The sequence below is a fragment of the Hyperolius riggenbachi genome, chromosome 4 (assembly GCF_040937935.1).
Source record: "Hyperolius riggenbachi isolate aHypRig1 chromosome 4, aHypRig1.pri, whole genome shotgun sequence".
Lineage (NCBI taxonomy): Eukaryota > Metazoa > Chordata > Amphibia > Anura > Hyperoliidae > Hyperolius > Hyperolius riggenbachi.
In genome coordinates, this window is record NC_090649.1 from 149,871,751 (window position 1) to 149,891,806 (window position 20,056).

At 42.1% G+C, this 20,056-nt stretch overlaps 1 protein-coding gene across 1 annotated transcript in view; it reads left to right on the plus strand.

The window, feature by feature from the left end:
* Window positions 1–20,056, plus strand: part of SLC9A9 (solute carrier family 9 member A9) — a 954,803-nt gene that overhangs the window by 780,978 nt on the left and 153,769 nt on the right. The window contains exon 14 of the mRNA XM_068280765.1: window positions 5,969–6,048. Coding sequence (XP_068136866.1) covers window positions 5,969–6,048 — 80 coding nt within the window. The remainder of the gene's footprint in view (window positions 1–5,968; window positions 6,049–20,056) is intronic.

Here is a 20,056-nt window from a genome sequence, read left to right on the forward strand (position 1 = left end):
GTACGCGTACCACAGGTTGAAAAGCCCTGTCTTACAGTACTACCTCCAGCATCTCTTTCTCTTACAGTACTCCCTCCAGCATCTCTTTCTCTTACAGTACTCCCTTCCAGCACCTCTTTCTCTTACAGTACTCCCTCCAGCATCTCTTTCTCATACTGTACTTCCTCCAGCACCTCTTTCTCTTACAGTACTCCCTTCCAGCACCTCTTTCCCTTACAGTACTCCCTCCAGCATCTCTTTCTCTTACAGTACTCCCTCCAGCATCTCTTTCTCATACTGTACTTCCTCCAGCACCTCTTTCTCTTACAGTACTCCCTTCCAGCACCTCTTTCTCTTACAGTACTCCCTCCAGCATCTCTTTCTCTTACAGTATTCCCTCCAGCATCTCTTTCTCTTACAGTACTCCCTTTCAGCATCTCTTTCTCTTACACTACTCCCTTCCAGCACCTCTTTCTCTTACAGTACTCCCTCCAGCATCTCTTTCTCATACTGTACTTCCTCCAGCACCGCTTTCTCTTACAGTACTCCCTCCAGCATCTCTTCCTCTTACAGTACTCCCTCCAGCATCTCTTTCTCTTACAGTACTCCCTCCAGCATCTCTTTCTCATACTGTACTTCCTCCAGCACCTCTTTCTCTTACAGTACTCCCTCCAGCATCTCTTTCTCTTACAGTGCTCCCTCCAGCACCTCTTTCTCTTACAGTACTCCCTTCCAGCACCTCTTTCTCTTACAGTACTCCCTCCAGCATCTCTTTCTCATACTGTACTTCCTCCAGCACCTCTTTCTCTTACAGTACTCCCTCCAGCATCTCTTTCTCTTACAGTATTCCCTCCAGCATCTCTTTCTCTTACAGTACTCCCTCCAGCATCTCTTTCTCTTACAGTACTCCCTCCAGCATCTCTTTCTCTTACAGTACTCCCTCCAGCATCTCTTTCTCTTACAGTACTCCCTCCAGCATATCTTTCTCTTACAGTATTCCCTCCAGCATCTCTTTCTCTTACAGTACTCCCTCCAGCATCTCTTTCTCTTACAGTACTCCCTCCAGCATCTCTTTCTCTTACAGTACTCCCTCCAGCATCTCTTTCTCTTACAGTACTCCCTCCAGCATCTCTTTCTCATACTGTACTTCATCCAGCACCTCTTTCTCTTACAGTACTCCCTTCCAGCATCTCTTTCTCTTACAGTACTCCCTTCCAGCACCTCTTTCTCTTACAGTACTCCCTCCAGCATCTCTTTCTCATACTGTACTTCCTCCAGCACCTCTTTCCCTTACAGTACTCCCTCCAGCATCTCTTTCTCTTACAGTACTCCCTCCAGCATCTCTTTCTCTTACAGTACTCCCTCCAGCATCTCTTTCTCTTACAGTACTCCCTCCAGCATCTCTTTCTCTTACAGTACTCCCTTCCAGCACCTCTTTCTCTTACAGTATTCCCTCCAGCATCTCTTTCTCATACTGTACTTCCTCCAGCACCTCTTTCTCTTACAGTACTCCCTCCCAGCACCTCTTTCTCCTACAGTACTTCCTCCAGCATCTCTTTCTCATACTGTACTTCCTCCAGCACCTCTTTCTCTTACAGTACTCCCTCCAGCATCTCTTTCTCTTACAGTACTCCCTTCCAGCACCTCTTTCTCTTACAGTACTCCCTCCAGCATCTCTTTCTCTTACACTACTCCCTCCATCTCTTTCTCTTACAGTACTCCCTCCAGCATCTCTTTCTCTTACAGTGCTATCTCTCGCATCTCTTTCTCCTATAGTTCTCCCTCCAGAGTCCAGCTTCTCTTTCTCTTACAGTACTCCCTCCGGTATTTTTCTCTTACAGTGCTTTCTCCAGCATTGCTTTATTTTACCATACTTTCTCCTGCATATCTCTTACAGTGCTCCTTCCAGCATCTTTAGTGTCTTACAGTACTGCCTCAAGCAAATACTTTTTCACATAGGGCCATGCAAATGTGGTTAGTTTTAGCCTTAATAAATACAATCACCACATAAAAACTGTATTTTAATTATACGTGGGTCATCTTTATTTCAATATTTCATTTTGTTTGGTGATTTCAAACATTTAAGTGTGACAAACATGCAAAAAAATAAGAATTAAGAAATAGGGCAAATACTTTTTGTAGTTAATGTGGCATTACTGACTAAGTGAACACCATGATCAGCATAGTGGATTGCAATCTTGCCTTGCAGCCCTGGGTCCCAGATTTAAATCTGGGCTATAACATTATCTGCATGGCTTTATGATGGACATATGACTATAATAGGGATCAGATTGTGAGTCCCTCTGAGGGACAGTTAGTAACACTGTTGTGACAATCTGTAGAGCACTCTGGACAAGGTCCCTGTTATATAATTATAAAGTAAATACATACATATTGATTAATGGAGTTTATGTGCAGTTAATTTACGTTCGAAATTCACTTATCTTACCTGCAGAATTAGTATTGTGTTTTCAACTTCATTCAATTAAAAGGGAATGATAATGCACAGACATTTAGCAGACATTGCTTCATTTCTGCCATACTGAGTCATGTTGGACAAGCACCACTTTGATGAATGAGACTCGCAGCTGTCTAGAAAGATATTTGGCCATCCATAAACAAGAGTGCCTTTGTTATAGCCAACACAATACTTGGTATTGTACTGTTTTAAGCCTTTGGAACTCTGGCATTGGGGTGCATAACTTCACCCTTGAATACCTGCCCAGTAAGCACGAAGTCCTCTCTATGGAAAACTGTGGTTAATTAGGGTAGTGGCTCCTCAAAAGTTTGCCTATTTTCCACTGTCTACGACATGCAAACACGTAAAGAACAAATAACCTATACTTACAGTATTGTATTTCTTAAATTCAGTATGAAATGCATTTGTAACTAGGTATTAAATGATATAATAATATTCACATACACAACTTTCAGAAAAAGCAAGGCTCTAGAAAAGTCTTGCTGAGGTTACTTAAATTAGTCTACCTTGGTGACAGTCGTTCTTGTCAAGTCATCTACAGAATATTGTAGACACAAAGCAAGGAATTGTTGTGCCTCTGCAGAGCACGTGAAACAATCAGGGCTTGAAGATCACACAAACATGTCTTTTCAACTGACTCATTTACTATGGAGTTTTGGAGACAGTGAGTCACTCTGATGCCGTTATACAGCAGCTGCTCCCTGACGGAGGAGCTGAAAAATGTTGACCTTATTTGAACCTTTTATGAGTGATTTGCAGTAAAACTTTATTTTGTGTTTCCCATTTGCTGTAAGAAACCCGTGGTCTGTCTTTAAACAGACAAAGCATTTTTTAGAAAAACGGAAATGCAACTGCAAAAACGCAAATGCAATTAGCAAACGTGACCACAAAAATCAAAATACAACCACATAAAAGAAAATTGCAAATGTAAAACGCATGCAATTTTTCTGTATTTCGCAATTCTGGAAACCTCCTGAAGAGGTGCTCTCTGGAGCATTTGTGATCTTTTTGGAATCCAGAACACCGTGGCAGTTGGAGAGATGGGGGGAAAAGGCTACATTTCCTAATTAAGTAATAGTAGGGATAAACAAAATAAAAAAAAATTAGGGTGGAAAGAATGGACTATATATAATATATGTGAGAAGGCCAATTGTAATGACAACAGCAACAAAACATTTGTAAAGCGCTTTTCTCCCATAGGACCCAAAGCTTGTCTCAGATCAGTACATAGTGGTGCGTGCAGAGGGGAAAGTTATCTAATCCTAAATGTCAGATTAAACAGGTGGCTTTTCAGCTTTGATTTAAACGTGTCCACGATTGGAGCGGTCTTAATTACGTTTGGCAAGACACTCCACAGGGTAGAAGCAGCAGATGACTCCACATTTAGGGGCTGATTCACAAAGCGGTGCTAACAGTTAGCACGCTGGTGAAAAGCCCTTTATCACGCCTAGGGCCATATCCTATTCAAGGTGATAAGTAGCTTGCAGATGCAAGCTACTTATCACCTTGCCATCGCGCGAGGATTACCGGCAAATCCTATTGCCCATATCCTTCGCGCGATGGCTGATCGTTAGGGAGCATTACTCAGGCGAAAGCCTGAGCGATGCTCCCTTTTACTGAGCGATGGGGAGTGAGGTTTACGCTGTGGTGCTGTCCATCAGCACCACGGCCTCACTCCCCGAACATGCGCACTCGCCCGCCGAACATCGCCGACATCTTCCGCCGCAGCATCTGGGGGTCTCCTTTAATAAGCCTGGGCTTAACCCTTTAATCTGCAGCCTGGGCTCCCCATTGGTCCGCTGTGTGAGCCATTTTATTGGTTCAGACAGCAGACCAATGGGGAGCCCGGCTGCAGATTCAAAGATGCTTTGCCCGGGCTCCTTCTGTGCGCACAGTAATTACAGTGTTAGATACACTGTAATTATGTGACGGATTTTGCGGCGAGAGGCGTCGGGTGATCGGCGGCGGTACGTATGACGGGAGCTCGGCAGAGCTGCGCGGGGGCTTCTAAACTGAGTGGCGACCCGACGGGGAGCTCTGGGGGTCTCCTTATTAAAGGAGACCCCCAGATGCTGCGGCGACGACGTGCGTTAGCTAGTTTAGACCTGCTTTTTGCAGGTCTAAGCTAACGCTCATGTCTGCCGGGAAGCATCGCTTCCCGGAGACATGATAAGGGTAATTGGATTCCGTGTTAAGAACTCGCTGGGCGATTATATCGCCCAAGCGAGTTCTTTTCCGCCTGGGGGGGTCTAAAGTTTAATTAGATTAGGCGATGCCCCCATCGCCTAAGTTAAGAACTCGCCAGTGCTTAGCGCTGGCGAGTTCAGGAATAGAATATGGCCCCTAAACTCAGTTTAGGCATGATAAGTTTAGGCATGATAAGTTTAGGTGTGATAAGTTTAGGCATGATAAGTTTAGGCGTGATAAGTTTAGGCGTGATATGTTTAGGTGTGATAAGTTTAGGCGAGATAAGTTTAGGTGTGATATGTTTAGGCATGATAAGTTTAGGCGTGATAAGCTTAAGCACCAACTGGGTTAGCACCGCAGTGCACAGCTGATCAAAAGTTTTGTGCTAGCAAAGTCTGGTGCACTTCGCATAGAGTTTAATGGCGCTGTTTTGCGTGCGGGACTTTGCGCGCGATCTAAACTTATCTAAACTTATCATGCCTAAACCTATCATGCCTAAACTCATCACGCCTAAACTTATCATGCCTAAACTGGCTTTTCACCAGCGTGGTGCAATGGTTATCACGCCTAAAGTCTCTAACTAGGTTAGCACCGCTTTGTGAATCGAGCCCTTAATCTTGTATCTACTTTAAAGTGTGCCTGAGGCGTGGGGGGAGCAGATGGAACACAGAGGCATGTTCCCTGGTCCATGACATGCCTCTGTGTCTCTTATGCAACGATCTCTACTCCCCCCCCCCCCCCCCCAAGCCGTGCTGTCACCCCCCGAAATTTCCGAAATTCAGCTTGTCGCTAATCCCGAGGAGTAGGGGCATCCCTAGTAGGAGAAGAACTCCTGCAAAACGCCCACCGGGGGCATGCCTAATTCCCTTCTCCAGCTGCCATTGGGCAGCTCTGTCTCTCCCAGGCCGCTCTTCCTGCCTCCCTGCACGCTGCTCTGTGTGAGCCACACAGAGCAGCGCTTCCAGCGTCGTGACCCCAGGGGTCACGAAAATGAAACTTAACAATAGCTGCCCACAGGAGCAACGGAGAGCGGCGGGGATTGCGGCTACCTGATGCAGACAGAACGCCACCCCCCCCCCCCCTCTCAGGTAGTGTGGCAGGGTGTCATTTTTATCACCCAGTATTACCTGACTACTAGTGCTGAGCAGTAAATTCTCCAGTAGGTTCATTTCTTCTGCTCGATATTTTTATATATGGCAGGATGGGCGCACAAATCACATTAAGCTGAACAAATGTATTTGAAGGCCAAATTGATGTGTAATTGGAAAAGCAAATATCCATTGCTGCAATTACTGACTTATCTATTTATTTTTGTATTTACAGAGGACAGAAAATCAGCATGAAAGTTCCACAAAGGCTGAGAGTGCACACCTGTTCAGGCTGTGGTATGGTTTTGATCACAAGTATCCTTTAATGTGCCAATTTGAACATCTGGGTTAACAGTCTCATAGTTTGACCACATGTTGAGTAACAGAATATTACTGAATTAATTATTACATTAAGAAAACATATGCAGCAGCTGCCTTTTGTTCCTGAAGTTCACGACGGAACTTCAATTCAGACATCCTATTTGTGCAGAAATATCTTCAATGTATTATTCAATATTCTTTGCTGTTGCCAGGAAGAGATGTATTTACTGCTCTCGGCTCTATAGATTGAATAGTGCGTTCAGAAACATTTGTATATCCTAGCCACATTTAAGAGTTATGCCCTGTACAGATGCTAGATGCTTGTCGCCGGGCGGAGATCGGGACCCGATTCCTCAAGAGACATTGCATGGTTGACACTGTACAGATGTGTCACTGGCCTATAAGCTAGCGACCTGTTCTGTTGCTATTTGTGGAGGTCGGAGGACCAATGGACCAGTGTCACACAGTGGGCTGGATGAGTGGGTAGAACAGCCACTGCTCGGCTGCGGATCAATGACTGAGCGCTCAAGAGGGGGGCAGGGCTGCTGCACACATGCTGGATTCTTGGCAGGGCGGTCATTATCGTCCAGCTCGGATGAGTTTCATCTAGCGTGTGTACGGGGCTTTAGTGTTGTATTTCATTAAATCATGCATATTATCTAGCCAAAGTATCATTTTAGACCTACAGTATATCTAAGCAGACACCAAGCGAGGGTGAAAAGACGGGATTTAGTAGGCTGACATATAGCAAACTGCAATCCTTCAGTTTAGTACAGTAGTGATTATTACAAAGTAGGATGCAATCCCATTATTAAGCCAGGGCATCAAGTGAGGTGCAGAAACTGTATTTGTCTGTACATGAGCAGTCACGCCTGGCAGCGCTGAAATGAATGCACATTGGCATCACACTGCTTGGTGGGCAATATGGCTTTTACTTATAAAATATAAAAAATATAACTGCATAACCCTATCCAAAGTCTTATTATATAATCTAGATGCCCAGGAAAGTCGACCCAGCAAGTATGGGGCTTAAAACCCAGACCATTAACAACTTTTGTAATATTGAAAGGATACATTGTAAAGAGGCAGAAACTCCACCTTGCAAAGCACCATTATCCTAATATGTGCCCCTAGAAAAGAGGTTAAGTTATACAATATCTCATCCTCTTAATAAGGATGGAACCAAACAGCCTCTACAACTCAGGTGAATAGGTAACAGGCAGGGGCGTAACTAAAGGGGATCAGCCCCCTGCAACCACAGGGGGGCCCAGAGCTGTAAGGGGGCCTCAACTACTACTTCCGTCCCTCTGATAAAGGGGTCCATCCTTCAGATCTGGTGTTTTTGTGGCAATTGGTGTGAAGATTATGATGGCCACACTTGTTTTATGACCCTTGCAAGATGGGTGCCCAGGCTGTGATGGTCACCAAGGGGAGACAAGGGTAAGGATGTGATTATTGGGTGGGTGTCCCGTCAGAGTTTTACTGGGGGCTTATGATTTGTAGTTACACACCTGGTAACAGGGATCAGTAATGCCATAAAGAGATAAACAGTTAAAAAAACACGGAAATCATGGAATAGGTTTTGATGAAATAAACTCTGTTTTCTCAAACTATTTATATACAGTACTGTAATCCATCCCTATCTTCTAATGTACTTTTCTTTTCTTCTTCTGTACTGTATCCTTTTCACTTGAAGAACATTGTTCCCAGTGGTGTTCATCTTCAGGCAAGATAGAGGAATTGTAGAGAGTAGTATACAGGCGCTCTCCTAATAGTCACGTAAGAACAGGGAATAAGATGACCGGCTGCCATGACTACCGCATCCCCTTCGGGTACCAGATACTGAGAAACTCCTCAGCGCTAGGTTTATGCTGATATTCCAAGTTGTTTTTTCTGCAGTCACCCAGTGCAGTGCTTGTGGTATTGTAAGTCTCTGGGCGACGCACATAATGTAAGCAGAGCGCAGCGCACATGCACAGACTGGCGAGAATACCAGGGAATCCCAGTGATGTACTTCCTGTCTAGCAGGTAGTACGTCACTGAGCAGGGGGCGGCGCTATGCATATGATCCTGTTGGCGCATTCTGTTGCTGGGGCATATGTTTGTAATTTTTGGTGTTGCAGTGGGATGCAGCAGGAGCATCTCGTCCTACCACAACACAAAAAATAAGTGCAGAACCGGCCTCAATGGAATTGCATTATTTTTTTTGTGTTCTATTGCAAATTTGCATTTGCGATTTCTTTGTGTTTTTTAATTTGGACAACAGGTCTGCTTTTTTGTGTGTGCAATGTGTAGTTTGTGTTTCCATAATGTTAAACAAAGTATTACATAGCGAGTCAGTCTTATGGTAAGTTTGCCTAGTATTTTTCTAGAGGTTCAGTGGTGTTCACTTAGTCTGAATGATGCTTGCAATAAAAATGTGTATACAAATGTTGTTAAAATGGCCAGAATTTTATCATGTTTGACTGTGAAACTGAGGTGAGAGTGGTATGTAAGCTGCCATATTTATTTCCTTTTAAGCAATACCAGTTTCTGGGCAGTCCTGTTGATCCTCTGCCTCTAACGCTTTTAGCCATAGACCCTGAACAAGCATGCAGCAGATCAGGCGTTTCTGACATTCTTGTCAGAACTGACTGGATTAGCTGCATGCTTGTTTCTGGTGTTATTCAAACACTACTGCAGCCAGATAGATCACCAGGGCTGCAAGGCAACTGGTATTGTTTAAAAGGAAATAAATATGGCAGCCTTCATATACCTCTTAAAGGACACCCAAGGCAAAAATAAACTAATGAAATAAACAATTGTATCTATCTTCCTTCTCCTAAAAATGACTTTTTAAGATAGTTCACAGCTTTATTTTATGTTTAAATCTACTTTTTATGTTTCAACTGTTTTATTGTTTTTGCTCAATGACACATTCATTGAAGTCTGCCAGAGCTAAAATCTATGAACTATTGACCCTTTTTATCTCTTTCCTGCTCCTAGAAGCCATTTTCTGCTAGGAAAGTATTTTATAGTTGGAATTTCTTATCAGTGAGGGTCACACTGTAGTCACTTTCCGTCTGAGTCCGGACTGAGTCAGCCACTTACATACCTGATATTTAACTCTTTAAGGCAGAGAAAGAAAAAAAAGAAACACAGCATAGTTATTTGTGTGCTAGGCACTGTACATACCCATGTCTATCTCATCATGTCACATGTCACCTCGGGTATCCTTTAACTCAGGTTCTCTTTAAAGATGAAAAAGTTTGCCTTGAGTTAAAGGAATACTATCGATGTATGCATTTATTTTGAAATGCTGTATGTTGTAGCACACAATAGGACAAGTACTAGGAGTAATTTGATTCCTCACACAGCTGTTCCTCTCAGCTGTAAAATCCTCCGTCAGTTTTGGCCGTCAGTGTTTGATACAAATGTATCTATATGCTGAGGGCTCCCAGAGGGCTAAGCCCATGTCTGCACAGGGGAGTTGCTATCAACTCCTCAGTTTATAGTTTAATTATCACCTTGCTGAAAGAATCTTGTTGATATGGTGGTAAGGGGTTAAAGATTCTAGCAATGTGTGTTTATTATCTTTGCTTCTCTTAACTGATAAAGATACTAATAATGCTAATTGTAGACAGTGGTCTGCCCCTCTCAGCAGCTTGTAAAGTGGATGCAGCCTGGAGTGAATCACCACAAGCAGGCAGCCAGACTGAGTGTAAACACAGACTATTGTTTATAGCTAGTTATATTCCAGCAATATTCCAGCTCATTTAGTTACCTGTTACCACCTCAGATCAGCCTATTTCTCCTCATGTCTGCTGCATGCTGTGAGTGACACAGTAAAATATATTTGTGTGCTGTGTGACAGAGTAACCAAGCAGCTCAGGGTGACCCAAACTACTATGAGCTGTGTGAGAAATGAATTTTTAAGCAGGGATAGCAAGAGAGAGACCTGGGTGAATAAATAGAGTGCCCCTAGCACTAGTGGTAATGTGTACACTAATATAGAGTATTAAAAAAAAAAGTCGTTTCAATCGATAGTACTCCTTTAAGTAAATAAACGGTATACCTTTAATACAAACTTTTTATGACAAATCTGTCTTTTTCAAGATATTTCACTTTTTTTAGCCTTTGCGATACTGTAACATCATCTATCCTGGCACCCCTGGTGATTCACTGACATTATTTCCCAACATATACGCAAGCTTTCTGTACTTCTTACATTAAGGTTTATTTCTTTGATCTTACATACATTTTCTTTAGAATGAAATCAAAGAAAATACTCGATTGCTGTCTTAAAAGGATGCTTACCCCAGAGGCATAATGTACTTTGCCAGTACATTTATGGATCAGTAGATTAGATGGGGGTGAAGTTGTGCAGACATTAGACATACACTGACCCAGATTGCAACATTTCACTCTACACAGTTTGGACTATGATTTGGAAGCATTTTCTACATTGCAATTAGGTGCCTAACTTTTGTACAGTTTACTGAAAAGATTAACCACTTGTTTATTTTGCAAGTTTATTCCTAAAAAGGGGCTGTTAGCCATACACTGGCCCATATGCAATTCACGTTTTCTCCTTAGTTTTCTCCATGTTGATATTTTTACACTTTGTCAATAAAAGGATTTTTAAGCCACAAGCAAGCAAGACAATACACTGAATAATTTAGTAAGTACTTTTCCACCTATTTTTGGATTTTTTTAGTTGCAAAGTGCTAAGCAGTTATTTTAAACAGAAGATTTAAAATTATCTCCTAGGAGAAAACATGGGTGAAAAATTGAATTGCATATGGGCCGCTATCTCAGGAAAAAAACACTTATATAAGTAGAGAAATACTTGCTCTACATACATAACATAGGTATTGCACTGTCCACGTTTTGATTTCAGTGAATCAAAGAGAATTCTGTTTCTGTCATTTTGGCATCCCTGTGTGTGAAGCCAATCCTGATGTCATTTCCTCCCTTACCCTGTTTCCTCTCCTCTTTCTGATTTACTATGCTTACCCGCCCTCCTTCCAGTCTTCAGACGCTCCCACACAGCTCTATAGTAAGAAGTGCATCTTCACAAATCATTGTGTGACTTTACAGACCTGGTTTATTTGTATGGATCGGCTTTCAGCTGAGTCACTTTCTCAGCTTCTCAGCACACTAAATATTGGCCAATCAGAGAGGAAAATAGGTGTGGGAGGGGAAAACGGGAGTGAACTAAACTTCAGCCAATAAGGCTGCATTAGTTATGTCTGAGGGGAAAAGGGGAGCAAAGTAAAGAAGAAAAAAATCTGCATGCACTGCAACTTCTCTTTTGCGACAGATGTACCAAATAAGAATCAGGGACCTGGTAAATGATATTCTATTGAGAAGAAAAGCAAGAGTGATTTTTAACTTTTGGATTGCCTGGTTAGCTTCCTTATTACTTATTTACCATATAAAATAGATAATCAATTTTATGCCTAACTGTTACTCTTTAAGGCTCTGTCTAAAGTCAAGTAAATGTTATTACTGTATTTTCAGCTGTTACAAATAGAAAATATAATTTTAGTGCACAGTAAAATGCTTTTAAGCAATATGCCAGAAAGGCATTACAGTGTGCAGAATAACACCCACACCTAGCTTAGATTGCTGCTCTGGCTTTGCTGACATTTAGAGCTGTTGTGTTTATGTTCCACTCTGAAGCACTGTGGCAGGTAGTGATGATCAAAAATTGACAAATATGTAATTACCAGTTTGACTGAACTAAACCAGAACTTGGCAAGGAGTAAATAAGATTTCAGAACGTCTGGTCGATTGAATAGCAACTGATGCAGCGGTAGGTTAAATAAACTGCAGTTCTTGATTCTGATTTGCCCCTTGAAAATGTCCTTTTCCTTTCATGCAAACTCCAGTTATTTACATGTTTGACATGTTTTAATCATCTCCAGTAGCTAGCACTTTTGGTTATGATACTATTTATGGAATCTTTGCATGTTCTCTCCATGTCTGTGTGGCTTTTTTCCCACAACTCAAAAACATACACTGGCAGAACCAGCCGGGCGGTATGGACGAGCTCAGCTCGTCCATCACCGCCGGAAGCTGCCGCTTAGGCCCTACTGGGCCGATTTTAGTGAAATAAAAAGCAGCACACGCAGCCGGCACTTTGCCAGCCGCGTGTGCTGCCTGATCGAGGGTCCCCCCAGCCGCCTGAGCCCAGCGTAGCCGGAACAAAAAGTTCCGGCCAGCGCTAAGGGCTGGATCGGAGGCGGCTGACGTCAGGACGTCGGCTGACGTCCATGACGTCACTCCGCTTGTCGCTATGGCGACGATGTAAGCAAAACAAGGAAGGCCGCTCATTGCGGCCTTCCTTGTTTATTCTGGGCGCCGGAGGCGATCGGAAGAACGCCTCCGGAGCGCCCTCTAGTGGGCTTTCATGCAGCCAACTTTCAGTTGGCTGCATGAAATAGTTTTTTTTTTATTAAAAAAAAACCCTCCCGCAGCCGCCCTGGCGATCTTAATAGAACGCCAGGGTGGTTAATTGACTGAACCCGAAACTGTGGGAAATGTAATAATGTGAGTTGTTTATTCTGTAAAATGCTGATGATGATGTGTCAGCACTATATAACTCCATGATAATAACTAATCCTCTTTTAACAGAAGAGGACTAAAATATACATGGGGGTCTGTAAAGCTGTAGACCTATGCTATTAAAAATCTGAAAATTGCTTTTTCTCAGAAGTAAAAGGTACTTTGTGCTGGTGGTAAAGCCGCCAGAGCTCACTTCCAATGGTGTTTCCTTCTAGCTGCATTTTATTTTCCACCCAGAAGTCCCCCAGTAACCAGTCCCTCCTCTTCCTGGATCTGGAAGTGTGTGAGGAGGATGTGACAGTTACAGTACAGTTACAGTACCCGGGTGAGTACAACTTTTATTTTTTAGATGAGCTCGGAGTCCTAACAGGATGATATGAGCAAATCAGGGAAAAAAAGAGACTTCAGAGTCTCTTTAAGAAGCAGACTCTTAAGATGTTGTTTTTAGAGTTTTTGTCTTTATAACTTGGCTCTCTCTGTATCCTTTTCCAACTTGACAAATCTGACAGAGTGACAAAACTGAAAGCAAATGGCATCTGTTTCTGTTAAGCTTTCTGCTGTGAAGTGATGTAAAGTTTGCAATACTAAAATGTCTAGTCCTTACACGTAAAATGCTTTAAAAATGTCTAATAACTCATCTTTAACATATTGTATTACAATCATTATTATTTAGTATTTATATAGTGCTGACACTTGCTGAAGCGCTGTACAGAGTATATTGTCTTGTCACTTAACTGTCCCTCCGAGGGGCTCACAATCTAATCCTTACCATAGTCATATATCTATGTATGTATCGTGCAGTGTTTGTACCATAGTCTAGGGCCAATTTAGGGGGAAGCCAATTAACATATCTGTATGTTTTTGGTTGGGTTGTGGAAGAAACTGGAGTGCCCGGAGGAAACCCACACAGACACAGGGAGAACATACATTGTACGGTGCAAGCGTTACAATGACTTTGTTGGTTGGATTAACCTCCCTATGATTACTTCCAGATTTTATTGTCTAAAAGTGGTGCAATTTTTTCACAAGTTTTTAGACCCAAAACATCATAACGCTAGATAGATCTGCAGCAGCCCTGCACATTACACACCACCCCAGCTCGGGGTTACCGCTCTGATCTGCGGATTTCCATCCCGAGCCTGACTCTGGGTTACCGCTAAGAAGGTTAAGGCTGAGGTGAATTATTTTCTGGTTATGAAAGCAGCCTGTGACACACTAGATACCTTTGTTCCCCTTGCTGTAACTATTAAATGTAAACATGGTAACAATGTTGAGTTAAATGTTTAGTCTATTGCATTGAAAAATGCAAAGCTTAGGGCCACATGTATCAGGGTCTCAACAGAGATAACTCTGTCTTTATACCAGTGTGATAGAGCTGGAGAGTTTGTTGCTGAAAAAAAAAGTTACTTAAGAGAAAGAGGGTTTTGTGTGTGTGTGTGTGTGTGTGTGTGTGTGTGTGTGTGGGGGGGGGGGGTTCAATGGAGAGTTAGAGGGTTCAAGAGAGTTAGAGAGAACTTAGAGAGCTCAACAGAACATTCTCTAAGGGCCTGTTTCCACTACTCGCATATTCTGGATGCAGCAAAAAAAAAAAGTCATCAGATTCTGAATGCAGGAAATCTGACTCCAATGAATACCTATGGGTTTGTTTCCACTAGCGTGTTCATTGTATGGGAAACAATGCAGGATGGAATTCGTGTTTAGTGGAAACAGGCCCATAGGCATCCATAATTAGACTTTTTGGGAGCCCTTAGACTTGACCCCTCCCTGTCTACAGTCCAGGAAGATGGACCCCCAAATTGAGGATTTATTTATTCTGAAGGACCCTTTAGTTTAAAAGAGGCCTAGCTTTTAACCCAGGACTAGATTCCACAGCAGTGATAAGATACTTGAAAATATGGTTGAAGCAAATTAAAATACAGCTAAAGAAGGTACACCCAGAGATCTGATCTTTGAAACCCTGTATAGATGCAGTCGATTGACCTTCAGATGCTGCAGCTACCTCCTAGTGGAAGGCTCATTCAAAATCCATTGTGACAACCATTGTAGAATAAGGGAGCTACTGTATGTAGCTGATGTCACAAAGCCTCCCAGATCCTGCTTTTTTCATAGTTGGCATTATGTAAGTGTGCTAGAATTACTCCAAATCGAAAACTGTGCAACTGTTCAGCTGAATAATGAAAATTCTGTATGAGAAATATGATTTACTCCAGCAAGATTCCTAAATAGTGTCCATGGATCTAATAAACATCAATCTCCTTTTACCTATCTTCCAGAGCTCATAGCACTTAGGCCTGGGGACCACCGTAAATCACAATCACTAAACGCTTTTGGTAGCAATTTTTACAGCAATTTTCAGATCAATTTTAGGTGCTTTTGAAGCTTTATTTTTTATTATTATTTTAATGCTAGGGATTTGTACAGAGATTACAATTTCCTTTTTTTCCTTAATTCTGTATAGTAAAATCACTGCAAAATCGCTTTGTACAAGGGCTTCTGAAAATCGCAATCGCTCCAATCTCTCCTGTGGAATCACCTCCATTGACTTATATTCACCTAGTGCTTTTGGAATCACAGGCGATTGCATTAAAGTACCACTATTGCAAAAAATTGGAAAATTCAGAATACTTATTCATAAGAAGTACTTTCTCCCAGAGTAAAATGCACCCTGAATTACTTTTCTACTACGTTCCTGTCACAGTGGACAATGAAATTGTTACAGATTTTGGACTAGTTCATCTCCTCATGTTGCCAACTGCCAAGCATACAGTATCTCCCTTTGCGGAATGTTCATTTTGAGAGTTTTATAAACAGACATTCTAGCAAGACTAAAAATGTCGTCATCAGTGGTAAATTTCAGAATGTAAATCGGGGTGAGGAAAGATTTTACAAGATGCAAACTCAGAGCAAATAATTTATAAAATGATATTGTTGAAAAATAAGCTATTTTATTCATTGCATTATTTTCACCATAGTTCCTCTTTAAAGCGGTATAGTCACCATAAAAATCTAATTTCAACAGCAACTGGTCTGAGTGTATTAAGTGGTAAAGATGCTAATCCTGCATTCAAAACTTGCAGAAACTTTTTCTGTTGTTATGATTTGGAGTTATCACATACTTAAGGAGCATTGGCCCTTTGGTAGTCAGTGCCAAACAGTTGAATGCTGGGGGTTCTTTTTATCTATAATATATTCCTCTTCTTCCATGTATTTCCCTGCCTAGCTGCTTATCTGAAACACCTCTGTTCACTTGTGTGTACAAGCAAGGCTGAGGTGACTCAGCGATTGGAGGAGAAAAGGAAAAAAAAATACAGTGTAGTTCCTAGTATACACTTCAGTGGGAATGTCCAAAGCCTCTGGGAGGAGGGCAGCTAATGAATACACAATGAGCAAGAGAAGGGAGGGAGGAAAACAAGAGTCAGGGAGGATATGATGTCAGCATTAGCTTGGCAAAATGACCACTGCCTAGAATAGGATTTTCTGCTTTTCCTTTATGAAATTCACAGGAATCATTATGTGGATAGCACAATACATCTGTTATGTAAGTAGAGGTAGTATTTATCTACTTATATATGTGTTTTTTTATTTCTAGGTTACCATGGTTGTCGCTTGTTCTTTAAGTGTAGAGCAAGACAATGATATAGCGTGTTTCCTAACTGTCGCTGTTAGAATAGCCGGTGGCTGATGTTGCTGAAAACTTGCTGGGAGGGGGTGAGCAGACATAATTCTGCCCTAGCGATCCTGAAATGATTTGTACTGCAGTAGAGCAGAGAATCTAATACACAGAACTGGACGTGCCGCAGGTTCCTCGTCTCTCTGTTTCAATGCACATTTGTTCATTCCATGGTGCCTAGTGCTCGAGGCTTTCAAGTAAAATAAAAAAAAATGCAGAAATATTTCAAAGCCTGGTATTAAGTTCAGGAATCAGTTGGTGAGATTTCCTTTTAAGACTTTTCTGTTCCTTGAAGCAAAAGTCTTGCTATCTGTCTCTTCATCTTAGAAAAATAATCTTCTCCATCCTTTTATTAGGAGCAACCTTTTGGTGAATTCACTTGAAAGTTTGTGGCTCTGAGCCATCTAAAGTAGCATGACCTCAAAGATTTCAATTATAGCTGCTTAGCTGAAGCTTGCTAAGGGGCTGCTTATCCCTCCATGTAACATGAGCATAGTAAGAGGCAATTCGCCATCTCTTGACTGCTTCCTGATAACTTGTGACTTCTTACGGGCTGGTTCAGACGGACGCTTGCAGTGCGTTTACAGCCAGCGTTCAGGGCTTGGTGTTAAACGCTCCCATTCAAGTGAATGGGAGCGTTTGTACCAAGCTTTCAAGCGCGTTTACACAAACGCGGCGTTTGGGTCCCGATTTTCCCTGGCGTTCAAGGAGCCCCTGGAAGCTACATGTAGCTTCCAGGGGAGGTTAACCGCGACGTCTAATGTCCCCCTAGGGGAAGAAAAAACGCGACCGCATCCAAACGCACACGAACGCTGCTGAACGCGACGCCAGCAAACGCAACGCCTCCAAACGTCCGTCTGAACCAGCCCTACCTCAGACAGAGTGAGATCTTTGTGTAATTCTTAATCATTTCATTAAGAATCAGAGTTATTTGCAAATGTCTCAAGTTTTCTCCTCTGTAATACAGATTAGCTGTTGTCAGGAGGTGCACTTGCTACAGTACACACACAGTTGAAGCACATATGTATGAACTGCGTTACCTGACAAAGTCAGTTTTTGTGATTTCTAGCCAGAACACCTTTACCCCCCCACCACCACCACACACACACACACGCACACACCTTAATGTACAGTCTAATTTTACAATCATTGTGATCCCTTCCATACAATCCTGTAGCATGAGGACCAGCAGACTGAATATAATATGAATGTGGTCTATTAGGCCACGTTCACAGCGGCACTTTGCGGTGTGGCATACCCACTGCTCTGTAACGGGACTTGCTACACTGCAATGCACCACTAGTGGGTCATTTACAGTGCGTCGGGTACATTGCAGTGTAACAGAGTGTGACATGGTGTACCTGACAGACCCCAGTCAGGGTCTCCCCATGTGTTAAAGTGTCCTTTCATGCCCACGTGCAGAAATCTGTCTCATGGTCAATCTGGCCATTCATCAAATGATATATGACTACCATAAGTTAGCCATGAAGTCCCAGTCCCTTTGTTGCTGCAAGAGAATTCTGACTTTGATCCATAGCACCTTCATAGATGTAGTTTCTCAATGGCCATCAAACAGCCAATCTGTTTTATCGTTTTTATTTCATGGACATGTTTTTTGACTCCATCTCATCGATCTCAACAAATTGGTTAGCGGGCATTCGCACTTAATGGATGCGTTCGTTCCCGATCAATTACCGTGGCAGAAACAATTGATCTACCGTAGGATTGTACCATTAATGGGCACCTTAATCTTCATGTTTCCCTATAGCTCACTTGACATTAGAGGCCTTATACTAATTATATAAAATACATGGAAAGGCAATGCTAACTCACCAAGTAGCACCTGTTGTTTGTAAACCAAAAGAAAAATTGATCGGCACTAGATGACAGATGGCTCTGAGGGTATAGGTGAGTGAGCTGTGCCTCCAGATAACGGATACCAGTAGAAGCGCACAAGGAACAAAGATCTGGGCACCAGCTCTGCCGTAGAACAACCACCTTTAATTACATCCCCAGCATCCCCATAACACAAGTGACAAAAAGCCTGACAGCCGTTTCGTGTCATAAAAGACTTCAGAGGCTAATACACACCGGATCTTTGTTCCTTGTGCGCTGCACCTGTTGTTTATCTGGTCAGCAGAGTGAAGCAAGTCAGCCAATTTAAAGACACAACGATGTGTCCAAATCTGCAATACCGAGTTAGCACAGGCTAAATGTACTGAATTACACTATCTTCCCTGTCCTGCAAGGAGAACTTCTGTTTCACATAGTGATGTGGCACCAGGGCCAGTGCGGGCAGCTAGCCTCCAGGCTCCCAATAATACAAAATATTCACATCTATTAAAGTCAGTACCATATATTAAAGTCAGTACCAGAGAAGAATTGATAGAATACTTCCACATTAATAAACGTAAGGAGCAGTTAGAAGAAAAGGAAGACTTTAATAATTGTGTGTTACTGATTTTTGTCAGTGATCCTATATGAGTGGCTGTCTGATGGTAGAAGCTTCTGGCAGGTTGATGGATGGATTTCTGGCCAATTACAGTAATTTCTATAATGACCTGTGATTTATAATGTAGTTTGCATACATGATGAGCATAAGTAATTACTGTACAATTAAAAAATATGAACCTGTGATGTTATTAAAGGTGACATCCATTCACCATACAACACAGCAATACACTGAGGCAGAAAATAATGTGTCTAAGGCTAGAAATGTTATTTGCTCTTAGTCTTCTTTCCTCTCATCAGTTTCAGAACTCCCATTTCTGCTCTATGCATGCAGAGAGATGTGCGATGTACAATAACACACTTTCATGAGCAGAACTTTTACCTTGAAGCTCCATATTTTGAGAGCTGCTGCTCAGAGCTTATAGTCTTTCTGTCTAGTGGCTTTGATGTACATCATTTCATTTCCACTTGCTAAAATATTTAAAAGTTAATGTCAGGTGGATGGTTGTGACTTTGCTAAAGCTACACGATTTGTCCTGTGTAGAAGTAACCTCATATCCATGTAGACATTTGAGTAAGAATGTTATGTTTATGGTTGCTACCGGGCACCTGCACTAGCACTTTTTGAGATTACATGCACTATGCACTTTCATCATAAGTTGTTCATGCTTACTATGAATTCTTTGTAATTATGCATTTGGATGTAATTACTTGTGCTGCAAAAATATTGTGATTTTAATTCTTGCATTATTTTGTGATTTTCCTGAATTTCCTCACTGCTAATATTCTGCTGTTTTAAATCGTTTTAGATTGTCTTTGGATAAATGAAATACATATTGATTTTTCATGCCATTGATTTGGTGCGTTACTTTGACCCTTCTTTCTTGCCATTTGAGCGAGGATGAGCGTGTGAAAGCAAAATTCAGTTTCTCCACAGGCGTCCCAATAATTCCTCTGTACTCCCTCTAGCTGTCAAGGTGGGTAAACCCCCACTGCTGTGACCTGCGTCCACCAACGCTTAGTTTTGCCTCAAGTGAAACTAGATTTTGCCCCTGCCCACTCAACCTTACATTTGAGCTCCTAACTGGTTATGTAACCCCCAGTGCACACATTCTTCAGCATAACCTATTGCAGGGGACAGGTTGCCTGTTAAAGAGAGTCTGAAGCCTTATAAAAATGTTATTTTTATTTTACATTTATCTTCTGCAATATCACCAGTGCTAAAACGCTGCATTCCCGTGGCAGAACGCTGCCATTAATCCCCCAAATCCTCAGGGGAAATTGTGGGGAGCGCTTCCTGATAGAAACAGAGCTACAGCGCTACTCGCGTCA